This window comes from Chiloscyllium plagiosum, chromosome 4 (genome assembly GCF_004010195.1).
Source record: "Chiloscyllium plagiosum isolate BGI_BamShark_2017 chromosome 4, ASM401019v2, whole genome shotgun sequence".
NCBI lineage: Eukaryota > Metazoa > Chordata > Chondrichthyes > Orectolobiformes > Hemiscylliidae > Chiloscyllium > Chiloscyllium plagiosum.
The window spans coordinates 47,658,107-47,679,425 of record NC_057713.1 but is presented as its reverse complement, the minus strand read 5'-3'; the positions used below and the strand labels follow the sequence as shown (position 1 = coordinate 47,679,425).

General features: G+C 38.2%; 1 protein-coding gene across 6 annotated transcripts in view; it reads left to right on the top strand.

The window, feature by feature from the left end:
- Nucleotides 1-21,319, top strand: part of LOC122549028 (RNA-binding Raly-like protein) — a 634,594-nt gene that overhangs the window by 511,876 nt on the left and 101,399 nt on the right. For all 6 annotated transcript variants that reach the window (XM_043688161.1, XM_043688162.1, XM_043688165.1 and 3 more), the window contains 3 exons: nucleotides 1,561-1,674; nucleotides 13,649-13,827; nucleotides 15,485-15,540. In XM_043688161.1, the coding sequence (XP_043544096.1) occupies nucleotides 1,561-1,674; nucleotides 13,649-13,827; nucleotides 15,485-15,523 (332 nt within the window). In that variant the 3' untranslated portion in view covers nucleotides 15,524-15,540. The remainder of the gene's footprint in view (nucleotides 1-1,560; nucleotides 1,675-13,648; nucleotides 13,828-15,484; nucleotides 15,541-21,319) is intronic.

Here is a 21,319-nt window from a genome sequence, read left to right as displayed (position 1 = left end):
CACATGGAAGGATATTAGCAGCAATAAATCTCATAAATAGGAATGTTAATGAACCTTCAAATGAAAAAGAGAAGTTGTACCTCTACGTCCCTTTTCATTTCATCAGTAAATTAAATGCTCAAATCTTCTTTGTATTCAGCACAGCACACAGGCATGGAAGCACATTAAGCATGTTATTGTCCTTCAGCTATAAGGTCATATTGAAACACAAATATAATTAAACATTATAAGCCTCATATATGTCCTTTATCTACTTGAAAATATCAAAGAAATAAATGTTTTGATCAAATTGTTTTAAGATTTGACTTAAAGGTGCTATTTGAATTTTATGGTCTAACAACAATACGATTAATAATGTGGTAGTCATTATTAAATGTACTTGACATCTGACAAATACAATTATTAGGATAAACTTCAGGTTTTGCTGTTATCTCCATTAAATTTGCTTTTTATATAATGTGGTGTCATTATTAAATGTACTTGACATCGGACAAATACAATTATTAGGATAAACTTCAGGTTTTGCTGTTATCTCCATTAAATTTGCTTTTTATCAAACAAAGCTTATCAATAAGCTTTGAATTTCTATGAACTGCAGCAAAATAAAAAGGCACTATTTTGCTTGTCATCCGAAAGTATCTTTTCTGATCTTTATATTTAAGATATAATGACAATTAGTTTGGCACTTTTTAATTGAGTGATTATATTTAGTAAGAGTGAATTCCTCCACATTAAAATCATGGTGTAGTAAGATATCAAATTTCATTCTTCCAGCTGCAGTTTCACAATTAATTTTGAAAATGATTTGGACATGAAGAGAGATGTTAAATTGGATAGATGTCAGTCCTAATATAATGTTTATAATCTGATGTACTATTGCATGTTCCACAATAAATTGATGTCATGCTATGAGCAGATTATTTCTCCATTGATACAATTGATTTCTAATTGCATTAGTGAGCTATTGCACTAGTGAGTGAATGCAGAGAAGAAACAGTATCCGTATATTGAATCTAGACTGATTCTGGGAGTGTCAGCCTCCGAGAACTGCGAATTACAACCTATGTAAAAGCAGATTACAACATACCATAATTTCTCTCTTTCCAGACCTTAGAATTGTAGGATTTTAGTTTTGAAATGGTGACAAAGCATTTCTGTATATTATTCATTTTTTAAACTTGTTTGCTTTCTATTTTACATAAATTGCATAGAATTATATCAGTATGGAGTTACTGACACCCTGAAATAATGTTTTAGAAAGCCTCATTTTTCTATAATGTGCTGGACACTATATTTGCATTAGATAAATTTTAATCAAATGATTGTCATTCCAAAATCGGCTTTGCTTTAGCTATAAGAGGTAAAGAAGGTGTATATAGTGGTGTCTAGAATTATATCACACACAATATATAAGAAATGAATATCTCATGAGAATCCAGCAATGCTAACATTTTCTGAATTGTTCTTTCAAATTGAGGCAACAAGCTGGAGGAACTGTTGTTTTATATTGACCAAAGATGAAACTGTATGCATTTGGAATGTATGCTTCTCTGTCCCCAGTGAAATCAGATGAGCTGCAGACAATCAAGAAAGAACTGACCCAAATCAAAAACAAAATTGACTTCTTACTGGGAAGACTGGAGAAGATTGAGAAACAACAAAAGGCAGATGCCGGTGGGTAGCCATAAGCTCTAGTAACAGACAAGTCATCTTGGGATAAATTAAGTCAGCGTAACACCATCAGTCACATTGTCAGGTCAGAAGGATACATGGCTCAAAGTGACTTTCATTAAATAACAAGCTCTTAAAATTTTATGGCAATGTAATAGTTACTTTAAATCAAACAATGCCAGTAACTGAAGCTTGAAGCAGCAAAGCTTGTCATTTATATTCTAAGGATAATTTGGAATGTTTTGATGATAAGGATGTGAGAAGAATGCAATCACATTCTGAATCCTAAGCGATTGTGAAATGGTGATTCTGGGTATATTTGTGAATATCAGTTTTTGGATATTAACAAAGAACCGAAAGAAATGTGGATGCTGGAAATCAGAAACAAAAACAGGAATGGCTGGAAAAACTCAGCCGGTCTGGCAGCATTTGAGGAGAGAAATTGGAATTAAAGTTGTAGGTCTGGTGATCCTTCTTCAGACTGATGGTAGCAAGGAAAAAGTTAACATTGATATACAAGATGGAGTGGAGGTTGAGGGAAAATAAATGCTTGTTGGAGATAAAGCCCAAAGAGAGAGAGAAAAACTGCTGGATAGACAAAGGCGTAGATAAAGGTGAGTCTAGGGGAATGAATACTTGGTAATGGGGTCTATTCGTAGCTGACAATGTGTCATGTGATGACAAGGACTGGTATGTTGGGATTGGGGTAAGGAAATGCCCTCAAGCCCCAAAATTATTGATCTTGATATTGCGTCCAGAAGGCTGTAGAGCTCCCAAGTGAAAAATGAGGTGCTGTCCTTCCAGCTTGTGCTGAGCTTCACTGGAGCAGAGCAGCAAGCCTGAGACAGAGATATTAACCAGGGATACAGTGCTGTTTTGAAGTGTCAGGCAACAGGAAGCTCAGGGTCTTCTTTACAGACAGAACGTAGGTGTTCTGCAAAGTGTTCACTCAGCCTGCGCTTCATTTCTCCAAAGTAGAGGGGACCACATTGTAAGCAGCAAATACATTAGACTAGATTGAAAAGTAGAAGATGTGTCGGACCTTGCAAATGACCCTGTCAACTATGGTGCTGGGGAATCCTCAGTTGAAGAAGATGGAAGTCCCTATGTCTACCTTCCTCACTTCGGCCCTCACCCCCTCTCTTTTTTCCCGTAACAGTGATAGGCTCCCCCATGTTGTCACCTACATTCCCATCAGCATCAACATCCAATAGGATCTTTTGCTGCCATTTCCTCCACCTCCAGCCGAATGCCATCACCACACACATATTACCGTCTCCTCCCTTGGCAGCCTTCCACAAGGACCATTCCTTCTGGGAGAGCCTGGTCCCCTTCTTCTTCACCCCCCAGCACCCCTCAACAGCCCCATTGCACCTTCCCTTGCAAGCACTTCCTCTGTAACATCTGCCCATTTATATCCTCCCTCGTCAACATTCAAGGGCCCAAACACGACCTCCAGGCAAAGCAAGACTGTACTTGCACTTCACTCAATTTTCGTCTATTGCGTTCGCTGCTCACAACGTGGCCTCCTCTACGTTAGGGAAACAAATCGCAGACTGGGTGACCAATTTGCAGAACACCTACATTCTGACTGCAAAAAAAAACTCTGAGCTTCCTGTGATCTGCCACTTCAACACATCACCTTGTTCCCTGGCCAACATCTCTGTCTTAGGCTTGCTGCTCTGCTAGAGCAAAGCTCAGAGCAAGTTGGAAGACACCACCTTATTTTCTGCTTAGGAACTTTATAGCCTTCTGGACTTAATATCAAGTTCAATAATTTTAGAGGTTGAGGCCGTGTCAACCCTCACACACCAATCCAGGTCATCACATGGGCTACTACCACACACAGTCCATTGCCCCCATTAACAGCTATTCTTTCCCCCGGACTGACCTTTCCTCCTTTGTCTGTCCAACTGTTTTTTTTTCTCTCTCTTTACCTATCAATTACTTCCTCCATCTTCTGTATAAATGTTAACCTTTTCCTAGCTACTATCAGTTCTGAGGCAGGGTCACTAGACCCGAATCATCAACTTTGATTTCTCTGCACAGATGCTGCCAGACCTGCTGAGTTTTTCCAGCAATTTGTTATTGATTTGAATATTGCCATTTGCTCGATCGTGCAGAACTTACGCATTGATGAAAAGAAAGACCTCTTCCAGAAAGATTTTGTACTTCCTCTCATCATGCAAAAGTAGCAAATGTCAAATAATCACAGCAATTTGTACAAGAGGCAAAAAGGGTCTGGCAAGTCAACTCTGAATAGGCAAACATAAGACACCTGCCGGGTCCCCAGGTCCTGTGTAATTCAAAAAAAGGTGACCAACTTCAACATCTTCCCTTTGCTGGCTGAGAATGGGACCTTTTCATATGAATATCTGTATATTCTAACAAGCATAATTGATCCAGATTATGAGTTTGACTGATTTATCTTAAATTAATCTTTAGTGTAGCTATTCGTGCACTCAGGATTTTTCAACTACTGTTATCCAGTCACAGATTCACGTCAATTATTAGGTGTTTGTTTTGGGTTTTGAAATCATGGGCAGACTGCATACGGTAAATTGCTAATAGTTTCTCCACAACTGACATCCACCAGCTTACCCTCATCAGCCAATATATATGTTGCGATTCATATAGCTCTACACACTATATGTCCTTATCAGCAAATAAAACCATAGTCAAATGGAACACATCAAATTTATCTAGTAGGACAGTGGTTACAAGATAATCAGTCGGACTCATAATGTGGACTCATTCACGCTCTTGCCAGAGGCAAAAATATACATTCTTATGTAGGGACCTCTCCTCTGAAAGCAAAAGGAATGTGTTCAAGTCTTGTGCCTTTTTTTTAAATTTCCTCTCAGCTAGAGAAGTCTATAGTGCCCTGTTACCTTCCCTATGGCAACCCTTCGCCCAATCAGTGTTGAATTGCCAACTAACAAGGACATTTTATCTTATGATTTGAATTGATTGCTTAAAATTTGGCATTCTGTGTATGTTCTGAGTACAATACAGAAAGCTTTGAAAACTTGTCCTTCATTTCAACAATATCTCAGATGTTTAGTGGTAGCTTTTGATCTTTCAAAACAAAGGACAATGTCACAAGAAAAGAGGAAAATACTACCATGTATGTATGATGACACGAGTTTCCTCAGTTCTAGCAGGAGTCAAGGCTGGAACCATAACAATGGTATGTAATCTTTTTTTTTCACCTGTTGATTTTTGTTCACTCATTCTAGGAAATGTAATTGGGGTAGTGGTTAGAGTTGGGATGTGATGAGAGGGGTAGGATGAGAGGATTCATATGGTGAGTCTATGTTTTTAGAATGCTGAGAGCAGTAATTTGAATCTCTTAATTTTTTTAAACTTCAAGAGTTTTTCAGAACGAAATTTAAATTCTCACTCCAATTCTCACATCATGATACTGAGATTTTTGCATATGACAGAGTAATAGAGCATCTTTAATGTATTTTGAATCAGAATTAAAATGTTTACACTTGCAGTTCTACACATGTTTGCAGTGCAGGGTATTCAATTACTTCTGCTCTCAGAAATCTTAACAATGGATTCTAATTTTTTTGGAAAAATATTTCATGTAATAACAATGTTGTACTGCATACCATTCTTCATATTTCATAAAAAAGAAGCCATGATTCTGACAAATACATGAAAAGTGTTTTTCATGGAATATACACACAAGAAGCAATGAGTGGCTGTTGCTTAACTTCTCAAAATTTAGCATTTTATTTTATTCCAATCTTGTACGTCAAGAGATTTCAAGTCCATCTTAACCTCATTGAGAAACTTAATTTGGATTTTGGTGCATAAATTTTGGCAGTAACTCTTATGTTAATGGCATTATTACTTTATGAGTAAGTAATTGCTGCTATTGAATCCAAAATGAAAAGAGAAGATTTTTAGTTGCAGGCATGAAATGGAAGAGCAGCAAAGGATCACTCATTTGTTCCTGTGGTATAATATTCAGTCAGTTTCAGGAATTATGTCTGATTGACATGCTGTAGACAAGTTAAACAGGCAACCTTTTGGGCCTCCTCAGAACTGATGAGTTGGCAGGAAGGTAGATCAGGATGGGGAAGTGAATGACTACAAAGGGGAAGAAGCCTGAAGTGAAAATTATCCTTAATATTCATTTACTTCTCCTGTCTCCTCATAAAAATGCCTGTATTTTGAGAGCTTTGCTGTTTCACATCTCAGGGAGAAGGTGGTAGTGTGATGATAGGAACATAGTAACAGGAGTAGACCATTCAACCCCTCGAACCTGTTCCCCCTTTCAATGAGAGCATGGTTGACCTACGGCCTAACTATATTTTCCTGCCTTTGGCCCATGTCTATAATACCTTTGCTCAATAAAAAAATTATCTATCTCAGATTTAAAATTAACATTCACTGATATAGCATCCACTGCCATTTGTAGGAGACAGTTCTAAACCTCTACTACCATTTCTGTGTAGTAGTGCTCCCTGGTCTTGCCCTCATTCTCGACTATGCCCCCAGGTTCTAGAATGGTAGTAGAGGTGAGAAAGAACTGAGAAGTTTCTGACGAAGGATCACCGGACCCAAAACGTTCACTTTGATTTCTTTTCACAGATGCTTTCAGACCTGTTGAGCTTTTCCAGCTATATCTGTTTTTGTTTCTGATTTACAGTATCCGCAGTTCTTTCAGTTTTTATTATTAATTTGTTTAATTTCACCTTATTATTAACTTCTGAAGTCCAGCTATTATACTTAGAAACCTGCACTGTGCTCCTTCCTAGGCCAAAGCCCACACCTCCCCACTCACATCCATCCAAGGCCCCAAAGGAGCTTCCACATCCATCAACGTTTTACCTGCACTTCCATACATGTCATTTACTGTATCTGTTGCTCTCAATGCTGTCTCTGCAATGGGGAGACAGGACACCTACTCACAGAGCGCTTCAGAGAACATCTCCGGAACACCCACGCCAACCAACCCACCACCCCGTGGCCAAACACTTCAACTCCCCTTCCCACTCCTCCAAGGATTGGGCCTCCTCCATCATCACTCCCTAACCACCCAAAGCCTGGAGGAAGAATGCCTCATCTTGCACCTCGGGACCCTCCATCTCCACAGCATCAATGTGGATTTCACCAGTTTCCTCATTTCCTCTCCCCCCCTCTTATCCCAGTTCCAACCTTCCAGCTCAGCACCATCCTCATGATCTGTCCTACCTGTCCATCTTCCTTCCCACCTCTCTGCTCCACTCTCCTCTCTGACCTATCACCATTACCCCCACCTCCACCTACCTATCGCACTTTCAGCTAGCTTTCCCCAGCCCCACACCCTCGGCCCACAAGCATTGTTCCAGATGAAGGGCTTTTGCCTGAAACATCGATTCTTCTGCTCCTCACATGCTGCCTGACCTGTTGTGCTTTTCCAGCACCACACTCTCAACTCCTTCCTAGGCCAATATATCCTTCTTAAGGTGCAGTACTCAAACATGCTCATTGTTCTCCCAGTCACTGAATTAGTAATTCTGAGGCCAAGAAACAGTTAATTGTATTTAAATTCTTCTTTCTGCTGAGGTGGGATTTGCCCCTAGAGCATTAGCCTGGGCCTTTATTTTTGATCCAACAACATCACTACTATGCCACAATCTCCCATTAAAATATAATGGTGAGGCGCCTGCCTGATTTCAGGAGGTATTATAGACTGGCCAGTGGTATGTAGGATCTGAGACAGAAAAATCAAAATGTGCATGGCTGCTACATTTTGGCTATGCCCATTCTATTTCTTCTATCGGTTTTAATGTCACAACTGCCCTATTTCCACCGTGCATCCAACCTAAAATCCCCACTCAATAAATGGCCAGAATTAAGACTCTCTTAACGTAACCAATGATTGCATTGGTCTGTCAATTTTCATGCTTCACCTTTCTTTCACTGAATATTAGTCTATCAAGAGAATTCCATATGCAACTACAATAATGTTCTTGTTTTGTTTTCATATTTTGGGTTAAAACTGTTGGTAAATTTACATTGCTTATCCAAAAACTAGTTCAGGATCAGTAGAGCTTTTCTCACATTAATTATTAAGGAGACTGAAACTGTCCAAACTGTCTCCTCTAACAACTGAGTCTATGTCTATTCCTGGCAGTAGTTGAGATTTGACAAGTCATCTCATAACTTTGATCACAGATTTCACCTTGAGTTGAATTTCTGACCTCAATTTCATGGTATCATTGTGACTGCTTTTTCTAACCCTTTCAGATCGCTCAACTGCACACCTATCTCAATTCACCTGCAACTGAAAATCTAATCCAGGCCCTGGTTACCTCTAGGGTTGACCAATATACTTCTGATTTAAGATTATTTTCTAATCTTCTGTAAACTTAAGGAACCTTAAACACTGCTGCATCCACCTTAGCTCAGCAAATTCAATTCCCCTACTATTCCTGTGCTTGAACATTGGCTCACAGTCAAACAAAGTCTTGATTTAAAACTGTCATCCTTGTTTTGAAGTCCTTTCATTATCTTGTCCATCCCCATGTCTGTACTTCCCTCCAGCCTCTCAGCCCTTCCAGATATCTGCACTTCTCTAATTCTGACCTCTTATGGACTTCTAATTAGCATAGCTGAACCATTGTTGGCCATCCTTCCAGTTGCTTTCGCCCCAAACTATGGAATACCATTCCTATCGCCTTTTGCTTCTTGAAAACTTACTTTGTTCACCAAAAGTAGTCATATGTCCTAATATCATCTTATGTGGTTTGTTATTATATTTTGTTTTATAATAATGCTGTGAAGCACTTTTACATATTATGTTAATGACACTAAATAAATAGATTGATGTTAAGCGTCTTACAAACATCTCCCACTTAAGTATTGAAAATTTTTTTGGGATCCTTTCATTCTCAAAGGTAATCTAGCAAAATGTTACAACTAAGATCAGGTCCATACACTGAAGTATATTTATTTCTGATTGTTGCTTTCTGTCTGCCTGGTCATTCTCACAATCAAGACTCTCAAAGACAATCAAGATGGACAATTGTCAAGTTATGATGAACGACAATGTGAAAAGTTCAAGCATTTTAAAGTCATAAGGCCTATAAAATTCCATTGGCTTCTTTTGTTCAAGATTACCTTTGTTGAATAGGGTAATATTAGCTTGTTCAAAATTAGATCTTAGCACTTAGCACTTTGTTGTGAAACATTGTCACTAAGCCACATTTCTGTAACAAGTACCGGGTGCTCATTCATAAGTTTTGTTCTACTTGGCCAGAGAATTATTTCATTTTTCCATCTTTTCTTAATTCATCTCACAGCTTTTGGAGTCAGTCTGTTGCTTTCCATTACTAAGTCATTCTGCTCTGAAAGTCTAAACGAAAAGCAGATTAGCATTAAGCAAAAGTAACAGTATTTTGGGGGGGGGGGAGGAATTCAAATTAATGTATGCAAATATGATGAAGTCTCTTCTATCATGCCATTTGGTTGTAGCAATTACCTGTTTAAATCTGATAGTATCAAGCATACTCATACCTAACTTAGTTAAGAGCATTTGGAATTATAAAGTCAGCAAGTACTAAATTTGGAAGCAATAGTTTATCAATTGGCAATTGCAAAACTGTTTGAACAAGACTTCAATCGAACAGGAAATTGGAAAATCAGGCTGGAGAATTGATGTAATGCATTGCACAATGATGGGCTGAAGGTTTTGTCTACTAGATTGGCCATATATCTATCAGAGTTCCCACAGTAGTTAAAGGTATTTCTAGAAGTTACATCTCATGAATTCCTGCCTCCAAATATTCCACCCCACAGTTCTGCATTTTGTCACCCAACATGTCCATCCTAATGGCATGCCATTATCTTTTGCGCAATGGAAATCTATTGTATTGGGCCAATTCGAGAATCTCAGTTAAATAACCATTTTGCTCATCTTCAATATTTTCTGAGCAGTACACAGTTATGAGAAAAAAGTGCAAAAAAGAGTCTTTTAATGACTGATGATTTTATTCCAGGGTTATCATAAAGTTTCTTGAAGATTAATCCTTAGGTCCTAGAGACGTTAGGCTAATCCTGGAGGGTTGACAACCCCAAATTGAGAGGATGGTTATTGAATGACTTACTTATCTGAACACAGCATGTCTATTTTTGGATATCTTGCATTAGGAAGGATTTCAGAGTCCTGTAAAGAGTTAATAAAGTGATATTAGAGATGATCAACTTTGATTAGAGGCTAATCAAATATTAACTGTGAACAGAAGTTTATTTTTCAAAAGAGCAGAGGGGGTTAAGAGAAAATATGGTAAAGATGTTGAAAACTTTTGCCTTGGCAAAGTAAGTTGGGATCAAAGCTATCCTTTACTTGACAAATTGATAACTACTTGACACAGCCCCATTTGACCTTGTCTATTTTGGCCTAGCTTAAACATCAAGAAAGACATCACTGAAAACTGCTGACAGGACCTAAAATAACTTGGTACTGGCCTAGTTCCTTTACCCTCTGCCATGGATATTTGAGCCCAGAGGAAAAGAAAGTGTGCATTTGCATAGCACATTTAACAATGTCAGAACTATCCGAAACATTTTCCAGTCAAAGAATAGATCATCTTACTATTTAATATATGTTGACTCGTGTAATTGTTGGAAACATGATAGATAATTTAGGGAAAGCAAGATCCCACCAACAGTAGTAAGATAATCTGTTCTTTTAGTGGTTTTGGTTAAGAGATAAATATTGGCCAGGACATCAAAGAGGCCTTTCTTGCTCCTCTTTGAATTGCATCATGGGAATTTGATGCCCACCTGTGAGGATGGACAGGGCCTCAATTTGATATCATATCTAAAAAACAATGATTTAACTTGCAAAATAGAATGTCTATTTCTGAATAAAATTGTTGCAAAATAATAACAATTCTAGCTAATGTTCAAATATACCTGCTACTCTTTAAAATTGAATTCCTAATGTTGTGTGAGAATGATAGGTGCATGTACTGCTTACTGAAACTCTGGATCATCACTAAATATATTACATTCGCCTTTTTTTTAAAGCATGCATCTTTAGTTCCTTTCAGTGTGTAAGATGCACAGCCACGTGTATGTGATTGATCAGAATAATGTTTTAAGTCATTATAAATTGCATTAGCTCACCAAGGAAACTGGTTTCATTTTGCCTGAACTATCAGACACTAGGATATTGTTTTTGCAAATGCTTCCAAATTCTGATGAAATTCCTAATTTTACATCCTCTAGTTTCATTTACTTCAAGGCTTAACAATGACTGTCTGTATATTTTTAATTATTAATGGATGCCAGTAGTGAGTACAGAGGCAAATTTATGAGTAACAAATGAGCTGAATGATGACTCTGCAGTTCATCCTTCTAATTCCTTGTTTAGCCATAACACATCAGCTTATGTTTTCCTATCACCAAAGACAGATCATATTTCTATAATCCCTATCCAGTCTTTAAGCTCCGAGGCACGATGAAGACAGAGAAAGAGCTTAAGTACTGCACCATCTGTCAAGCTGCCTATGCATAAGCTGCTTCTGTTGCATCTGCCAAACATATATCAAACTCCAAGTACCATAATCCCAGGAGTCCACCTTAACAATGAAAAAAAGCCTCCAGAACAACTTTAGACTCTCTACATAAGCAGGCAGTGGGGCTGAAACATGTTTTGAACTCTGCATATGACATAAAATTTGGACATAAAACAAAAGTTTCTTCCTCTGGCCTTTGAAGTAGATTACTTTATCTGCTAGGATTAAAATGATTGTGATGAGGCCAAAGAGCACAACTGAATAACCTCAAGGTTTTGTTCAGACTTAACATCCAACTGATTACATTCAGCTCCTTTCTAATTTATCAAGCTGTAAAATCATCCTTATGTCAGACAATTGTAGACATCTCCAACTCAACCTATATATTATCTAAGTCACAACAGCATAGATGGAAGTATAATTGTTTATAGAAAAAGGAAGATAATAAATTAGGATAATATAGTCAATTTAATATACTCATATTATGAATAGATTTTGAGCAATCAACATGTTCCAGACTTAGAATGATCTATTATAAGCAATCAACTAGGAAATTTTCATTTTAGATTAATAGTAATTAGGGTGTTATGCAAGGGCATCTGTCAGAATTGTTTGTCACTTTTCTGATTATTAGGCTAAATGTAGTCTGGCTAATGGGTTTCTTACACATCAGTTTGAAAAACAGCATTGAATTCTTTCAGATCAATCATTGAGAGGTGCAGCAAGATTGACATAACCAGTAGGCATTTTAATGGACACCTTCAGGCCATCCCAGGGATTCAGGGCCCTGATGGCAAAATGCTTTCCCAGAGGCTGGCAGCCTTCCTTTGCTCATGTGTGCCAGTGGGAGTGGTGGTAGGTGCCAACAATGCACCCAGCAGAATCTCAGGATCCCAGGTTAGTATTGAATGAGGACAGATCGACGGTCGGAGGAGAGATCACTGGAGAAAGGGCATTGACTCACTTTCAATGATCCCTCCTTCCCTGATGCAGGAGCCTCAATATCTGTCTCTTCATTCATGGGATGGACATGCCTGGGGTAGGAATGTCCTTCCCTAAATGCCCCACGATCTGAGTTACTTGCCAGGGCTATTTTAGAGGACAGTTAAGACAACATTAGATCAGACCAAATAAGGATAATTGATAACAAATAAGGACACTTCCCTAAAGTGAGCCAGTTGTGTTTTTACACAATTGAAAATGGTCACCATTAAACCAGCCTCTAATTCCAGACTTTTTGTATTGTTGAATTCATAAAGTCCCACAGCATGGAGACAGGCCTTTCGGCCCAAACTGGTCCATGCCAATTCAAGTTTTACCACATGCCATAGCAGGATTTGAAGTCGTGTCTCTAGAGCATTACCCTGGTGTTCTGGATTACTAGCCTAATGACATTATCACTGCCTCCCCACACTATGCAGTCAGTGCCTGATAATGAGCAATAATGATCCCCCCATCCCCATCCAAAAAGGATGCTGGAATGACAAGAAGACTTGCCTCATGAGGCTGATTAGCATCCAACAAACAGTGGTCAGACATCCCACATCAGCCACTTCCACCATCCAACTTAATCAGGGGAGGTGTTGCTGCTGCCAGGAGTCAGTGAGACTGTCTTCCATGACTCAACCTGCAAGAGGCTGCATTAAGTCCACCCCTTTGTCTTGTTGCTTCCAAGACTCAGATCGATTATATTTGCATCTCTGAAGTTATATGAAGAACTACAACCCAAGTACAATTTACTGTAATGTTATCACATTTGTTGAATTATTGCTGCTCATTGTTACTCCAACTGGTATATAAACATCTGCTCAATCAATTTAAATGTTCACATGTTCTGTCAATTGAATTTAATTATCTTACAATCACCTAGTTTAAAAAGTCTTCATGTTTGCCTCCCACAAAAGGTTCTCGGAAGTTCTTCCTAACAATCAATATTAAAGCAATGTAACAACTTCTCTGAATCAAAATCTTTTTAATATATTCTGCAGATTGTTGCCATATTAGAATGGAAAACCACTGCAGATATAATGCATATCTACACAGTTTCCCTATGAAATAAACCAGAGAAAGAATTAGACATCAGCTTTGTTTCTTTGTCAGTAGAAGATGGAATAATTTTGACTCTGGAATTCAGTAACATGTGAAAGAGATGAGGCAGATAGCATTGAAGCATTCAAGGGGAAGCTAAAACTAGTACCTGATAGAGAAAGAAACAGAAGGACATACTGATAATATTGCATGAAGTTAAGTGGGGGGGGGGGGTGATGTATAGCTTAAACACAGGCACAGACCATTTAGGTAACTGGCCTATTTCTACTATGAATACTTTTTAATACTGATGCAATCCTGATTATTTGTTGTCAATCTTAGATATCAATGCATCAAGATTTGGAAAGGTATTGAAATTGAATTTGAAAGGTAAAAGAGGTGATCATACTGTGCCTTTTCCATAGAGTCACAGAAGAAGCAGCTTGAAGAAAATTCAGAGTCTGCACATGAGGAATCCATATCAGAAAATGCAGAAACTTCCACAGAGGAACAAGTGGAAGGGGGCCCTGATGTTGATGGAGATGGAGAAGAGATGACTGATGGGGTAGAGGAAGATTATGACGAGGATGGCAGCAATGAGATGGTATGATCTACATGAGTTAACAAACAATGTGATATGAATCATCATGCAAGACCATATGATTACTTCCTAGATTATTCCATTTACAAATCTGATGTCACCACTCTTTATATGAATATGAAGCAGAAGGCACATATGATTGTCAGTGCATCACTGTGGCAATTGTATTACGTTACCTATGTTGAACAAAATAAGTTTGAGTGGTTAGATGGTAAGAACCTTTTTATTGTTTTAAGTATTACCATTGTCTTAGGAAGTTCAAAGACAGCCAAAAGAGCTGGAGCTACAGTAAGTTACTCCTGTAAAATCAATACAAAAGTTTAATATTTTGTACAAAGTTAAGTTAGAATTTTGTATTCCCATGATGCTTTAAGAGTTTCTTTCAGTTGAGTATAAAATAAATAGAGCAGTTTCTTTGGCACACATGAGAAATGAAAACTTGCACTCCCTGTACAATCAATCTAACCGATCAGGGGAGAGAGGAAAGAGGACGACAAAATCAAAGTAAGGAGGCTTCAACAGCAGCTGTCTGTCACAGCCTCTCCATGCACCCTTCTTTCAAAAACTGTTTTTATTGGACATGGGACCATCTGGAAATGTGGAAGGTGGAATGAAGCCAACTTTTCAAACTTAATAGTCACCAAAAAGGAATATTGATCTACTGGATTGCTTTTCGCTTTGCATTGTTTACTTGTAGCATTGAAAGTGCTACCAGCATTTAGAGGCCAGTGAAAGGGGCTTGGTGAATGTTTTTAAGTGCATAAGCGTAGATCTCCACTTTCTCTAATTAGGTAGTATAGCTATAATGACAGCTCTTCTCTCAGAGCTGGTATGAAACCAACAGATGCAGTATTCGTGCACAGCATATTAAATTAAATAATCTGTTTTACCACTGTATTGAACTTGGCATACATGAGCAGGTTTTAAATATATGGTCTGAAATTATAACATTTGGAAATTATTTAATATTCCACTTAATTTACAATTTTGAAAATGGACTACAGTATAGAAAGAACAATGTATTTCTAAAGATTAATTAAAAGTAATGGATTATTATAATGACATAATATCACACAGAAATAGAACTTCTGAATTAATTTTACCACAACCCCTTGGCTAAGACAAAGATTTGTGCTATAAACTTTTGGCAAGTAGTAATTATTAGTATAGTGAAGAATGAGAGACAAAAATATTTTCAATGATGAAACCATTATACAACAGGGTTGTTATAAAAATATTTTCCTCTGTTTATAAGCGCCTACTGAGATAATTTGATTATGTTCTTGGAACTTTCAAAATGTCATTGTACATAACATAAAGATGGAAAAATGCTGGACTTTTCACCATCAAGCAGTTGAAATCTGATCCTCAAAGCAATAAAAGCAACGCAATACTTGGTCATTTCACCCGTGGTTAATAATTGAGTTCTATGTCCCTGTCAGATTTGCTCTTTTTTCTTCCACTCATTTCTCTGTTATTGCAATGAATTGCTTAAATAGCAATTAAAACATCAAAAGAAAATTGTGGTATTTTGTAACCAGACTAAAAAGTTAAGGTGTTTGAACACTTGTTAAATAAATTTGCCTTCCCTGTTACAAATAATCCTTCTGTTTATCTTCTTCTTCTGTCTAATGAATTCTGTTTATTCTGTTACTTTCAGAATGAGAATCATGTATCAGACATGGAGGATACACAGTAATTGACACGCATAGAAAGGTTGGTTTACTACCTGATTGTTGTTAAGTGCGAATAACCATAAAAGTAACTTTGAAAAACAAAATTTGAATATGAAATTGCAATTATATGGCATCTTTAACAAAGGAAAATATCTCAAGGTGATTTGCAGAAGCATTTAAAAAACAAAGTGTGACAATGGACCACCTAATGAGATATTCAACCAAATTATAAAAAAATCAAAAGAGGTTATAAGTAATATCTTAAAGAAGGAAAGAGATATGGGGAGTGGGAAAAACATTTAGGATGGGAAGTCGAGAACTTGTGGTGTTGACAGCTGAGGGAACAGCCATCCATGGTGGAGCAATTAAAATTGGGGAAGTCTGAAATTGACAAAGCACAGAAATGTTGGAGGGGAGGGGTGCTCAAGGAGATTAGAGGTAGGAAAGGAATGAAGAGATTTATAACAAGGATAAGAACTATAAAATTGAATTGCTGCTTAACTGGAAACTGTTGTCATTTTGGAAGAAGTGGGAAGATGGTTGAGTAGAACTTGGTGAGTATAAGGACAAGGACAGCAAAGTTTTGAATTTCCACCTGTTTGTGGATGGTGAAATATGGAAGTCCAGACAGGAATAATCAAATCAGGTGGTAACAAACAGAGGGTTTCAACAGCGGATATGCTCAAGAAAGGATGGACTTTGGCAATGCTATGGAACTGGAATTAGGCAGTCTTAACAATGGTGTGGATATGTGGTCAGAAGCTCATCGTCAGTTATGATAGAATATAAGGTTGTAAAGAATCTAGATCAAGTTTGACCAGTTGCCTGTGAGAGGGATAGGATTGGTAAAGGAGAACATTATTACAAGAGGTACTGAAGTCAATGGCTTCTGTTTTCCCAACATTTTAATTGGAGGAAATTTCTGCTCATCCAATACTGATTGTGGAACAGGCAGTCAGATTGTTTAAAGGTAATAGAGGGGTCAAAAAAGGTTAAGGTCAGGCAGAGCTAGATAATGTTTGTGTATATGCTAAAAGTGACACTGTTTTTGGAGGACTTCATATCAATGAGTCTAGGTGGAAACAAATAATGTATTTGTAGAGAACCTCAGAGATACTGTTGCAGCAGCAAGACAAGAATCCACTGCAGGCAATTTTCTGGCTAAGATTAAGTCAAGGTGAATGGTAGATTTTAGTAACTTTTCAATATATATTGTAATGTCATATTTATAATATGTTACCAATTCAGCCTTTGAAGTATTTTGGCTTAGTGCTTCAGACACGCTGAACTACATTGAATTTTCAATCGGTTTAATGGCCCTGCTGCTACATGTTAACTTCCTTCAAAAAGAGACATGGATTAAAGTACGTTAAATAGATCAATTTTTTAATAGCTGTTAAGCTTGTTTAATCAAATATTTTGCACCTATCCTATTTCATAATGAGAATTTTGCATATTCAACCAAGTACTTATTCATGTTATAATTATAACTGTTTCCAGTTACTGTTCATAACAGCAGGATATACTGAAATTAATTTTGATTTTAAAAATTGGCTTCATGAGTAATTGTCAGGAATCACTTTTGAGAAAGATGTATGACATAAAGGGTTGGCATTTTTAGTTTTGGTTTTTATATTTCCAGTGGATCAGACTCTCATTTGATAATGTCATCAAGTGGACAATGCAAATCTGCGCTATCAAGAGGTCTGATAACATGCCAAGAAAATTATCATTTGAATGTCATTGAAAGCTGGCATTGTTTTCTGCCTACAGATGGCTTTTAAAGCAGGAAAAGAGAGGGTTACGTAAAGTCATAGAGACGTACAGTATGGAAACAGACCCTTCGGTGCAACTCATACCTGCCATCAGATTTCCTAAACTGAAACTAGTCCCATTTGCCTGCATGTGGTCCTTGTCCAGCTAAACCTTTCCCATTCATGTCTTTTAAATGTTATAATTTTACTTGCCTTGGAATCACACCAGATATCTTTATTTAAAGGGATTGAATTTTCAAGGTGCGAGAGAGAAAAAAAAGCAAGAATAGGCAATGGGGCTGATAGAAAAAGATGAAGGGCTTTTGCCCAAAACATCGATTCTCCTACTCCTCTGATGCTGCCTGACCTGCTGTGCTTTTCCAGCACCACGCTCTCAAATCTTATAGAAAGAATGTTATTGCTGACTCTATAAAAATCATTTGGAAAATTATTGCAATACTTCCAGAATGGCTTCTAGTAGTTCCTTTGAAAAGATCTACCTTGGTTCTTCAAGGCCCAAGTATACCTCATTTGGTAATGGAAAGTTGTTCCAGGACCCTACCATTGGGTCCTGATTTAAATATGTAAGGCAGTGTCCTTATTCAGAGTCTATCAAAAGGATAGACAACTGTTGATCAATATTCTTAAAAATGTTATTAACTGCCTTCTGACCTATTGTTCATAAAAACATAAAAAATAAGAGCAGGAGTTGGCCATTCTGCCTTTGGAACCTGCACCACCATTCAGATGATTATGGCTGATCATCCATCTCAATAACCTGTCCCTGTTCATCCTCCATATCCTTTGATTCTTTTAGCCCCAAGTGCTAAATTTGTCCACTTCCTTAAAATTATTCAATATTTTGGCCACAATGGTGTCTATACAAAATAAATTATTTTTACAGTGTGAATTCCTGGAGCATCTCTACGGCCTTTGTGGTTTCTGCTGGGGAATGGGCGGATGAGAGGGTGCAAATTAGTCAGGTGCTTTAGTGGCATCCCGGTGATATATTCATGTTCCTTAACTAAAATGTTTTGTCCATTTTCTCAATCCTTAGTAGGTCATTGAGGTCTTCTGGGCAGTTTTGTTGGTCTCTTACTGTGTGGGTAATCTCTTTATAGCAGCAACATCATGTATCTTTGTGGACTTTTCTATTACAAAATGTAGCATTTTTTTGGTGCCATTCATGTCAGCATGGACCGTGGCAGTGAGACGTTCCTTGCTTTGCTTTCTCCCATTGTACAAATCATCTTAAACATTCAAGAATGAGCTGGGCATTTTTGATGAAATAGGATGGCTTCCTGTGCAATAAAGAATTATCTTGGTATGTACACATTCAAACCTTGGCTGAGAACATGTTGAATCCATCACTGCAGGCTTGCTCATGACTTCATGCTCTAATGTGGCCTAACTCCACTCCTAACTATAGTTGGTGTGATCATATGACAAGTTGTGGCAGTGCCGGTGTTGGACTGGAATGGAAAAAGTTAAAAATGACTGGACACCAGGTTATAGTGCAGCAGGTTTATTTGAAAGTACAAGTTTTTGGAGCACTGCTCCTTCATCAGGATGGAGCAGGATACATAGTACACAGAATTTATATGTAAAAGACCAAAGTGTCATGCAACTGATTTGATGTATTAGACAAACCGAGATGGCTGTTAAGTCATTAATCACTTCGAATGGGGATGCAGATTTCGATTGGTTAATATGTAAATCGTAGAATTTCTTTCAAGTCATAGCCCAACATAATGTAAGGTTTTATCATTGTAGAAAAAAGTATATTAAAAAAGTATTTCCTGGGAGTGGAGAAACTACGCCATACTCTTCACAGCATGAAACACATTATCCATGAGCAGCTCACCCAAATCTTCCCTACACCACCAATTCTTGCCTTTAAACAACCACCAAACCTTAACCATACCATTGTTTGCAACAAATTCTGCCCAACCTTCAGGACAACATCGACCACAAAACCATACAACCCTGTCCTGGCAACCACTGCAAGATGTGTCAGACCATCGACATAGAGATGACCATTTCACATGGGGACACCACCCAGCATGTGTGCGGCAGGTATTCGTGACTTGGCCAATGTTGCCTATCTCATACGCGGCAGACAAGGATGTCCCAAGGTGTGGCATATTGGCGAAACCATACAGACACTACATCAAAGGGTGACTGGACACTGCACAACAAATGCCAGACAGAGATGTACCCTCCCAGGAGGGGAACGCTTCAGTGGTCAAGGACATTCGGATTGGATGAATGTCCTCCAAAGCAGACTTGGGGATACACAACAACGCAGACTGGCCAAGCAGAGGCTAATAGCCAAGTTCAGTATCCGTGAGGATGACCTCAACTGGTATGTTGGGTTCATGTCACGCTACACATGACCCCCACCACACTATGCACTCTCACACTCACACACAAACACACATACATGCGCACACACTCACACACAAACAACTCTCACACTCACACTGACCCTCTCTCATACACATGCTCTCCCTCTCTCACACACACTCATATTCATGTGCACACCATCTCGCAGGCTTATATACCGTCACACTCATGCACATATTCTATCAAGTGCGCACACAGATACTTTCATGTGCGCACTTGCACACACACACTCTCCCACACACACACACTCACACTCCACATTATCAACATACACACTCCCCCTCCAACCCCACCCCCACCCCACTCTCTCACACACATATTTGCAGATACATTCTATTTTGTTAAAAAAGCACACAGTCTGTAGACAGTCAGTCAAAATGACATTTTGTAAATTCCTACTTTGGAAATAAAACTAGTCTGACTCCAGTTTGGGATACAGACAGACTCTAACCTCAAACCTTTAATGCATTGTCTGAGCTGAGATATCACTTTTTTTATATACTGATAAAACCTTAAGTTATCTCAGGGCTGTGATTTGAAAGAAATTCTGGAACTTACATATTAATCAATCAAAACTTGCATTCCTATTCTAAGTGGTTAAAGACTGAACAGCCATCTAGGTTTGTCTAATACATCAGAATACAGTAGTTATATGACACTTTGATCTTTTACTTATAAGTTCCGTGTCCTGTGTATGCTGCCCCATTAGCTACCTGACAAAGGAGCAGTGCTCCGAAAGCTTGTGCCTTCAAATAAACCTGTTGGACTCTAACCTGGTTTGTGTTATTTTTAACGTATGACAAGCATAACTTTGCCTAATCCAGCATTACCAGCTTGGATCTTTGGTTTATCGTGGGTATGATTTTTTCGGGTTCACAGTCAGTATGTCAACATATTTGTGATGCATGTATGGAATGAGCTGCCAGAGGAAGTGGTGGAGGCTAGTACAATTGCAACATTTAAAAGGCATCTGGATTAATATATGAATAGGAAGGGTTTGGAGGGATATGGGCTGGGTACTGGCAGGTGGGACTAGGTTGGGTTGGGATATCTGGTCAGCATGGACGAGTTGGACCGAAGGGTCTGTTTCCATGCTGTACATCTCTATGACTCTATATTTGCAGAGACATGCTCATGATATCACCACAATATCATTGCATGAATCAGGATGGCATAGAAAGCTCATACTCCATCTTACCTTGAATCAGAAGCTCGATACTGTACTCTACTTGAAGAATGCTCCTCTGTTGTAACTTAACATTAGCCCCGACACTTATATGCCTAAGTAATGTGATGGTTGTACAAAAGATTTAGTTTTAATAACTAAGTCTGTTGAAAGTTAAAAATCACACAACACCAGGTTATAGTCCCACAGGTTTAATTGGAAGCACACGAGCTTTCGGAGCGAAGCTCCTTCATCAGGTGATTGTGGAGGGCTCGATCGTAACACAGAATTTATAGCAAAAATTTGCAGTGTGATGTAACTGAAATTATACATTGAAGAATTGATTGTCTGTTAAGCCTTTCATCTGTTAGAATACAGTGACAGTTTCACTTCTTTCATGTGTAAATCACAAAACACTTTTTTTAAAAGTTGCATTCTCGGTTTAGCTGTTAACAATGGTGATAGCTAGACAATGTGTTGAAGGTGTTAGCCCC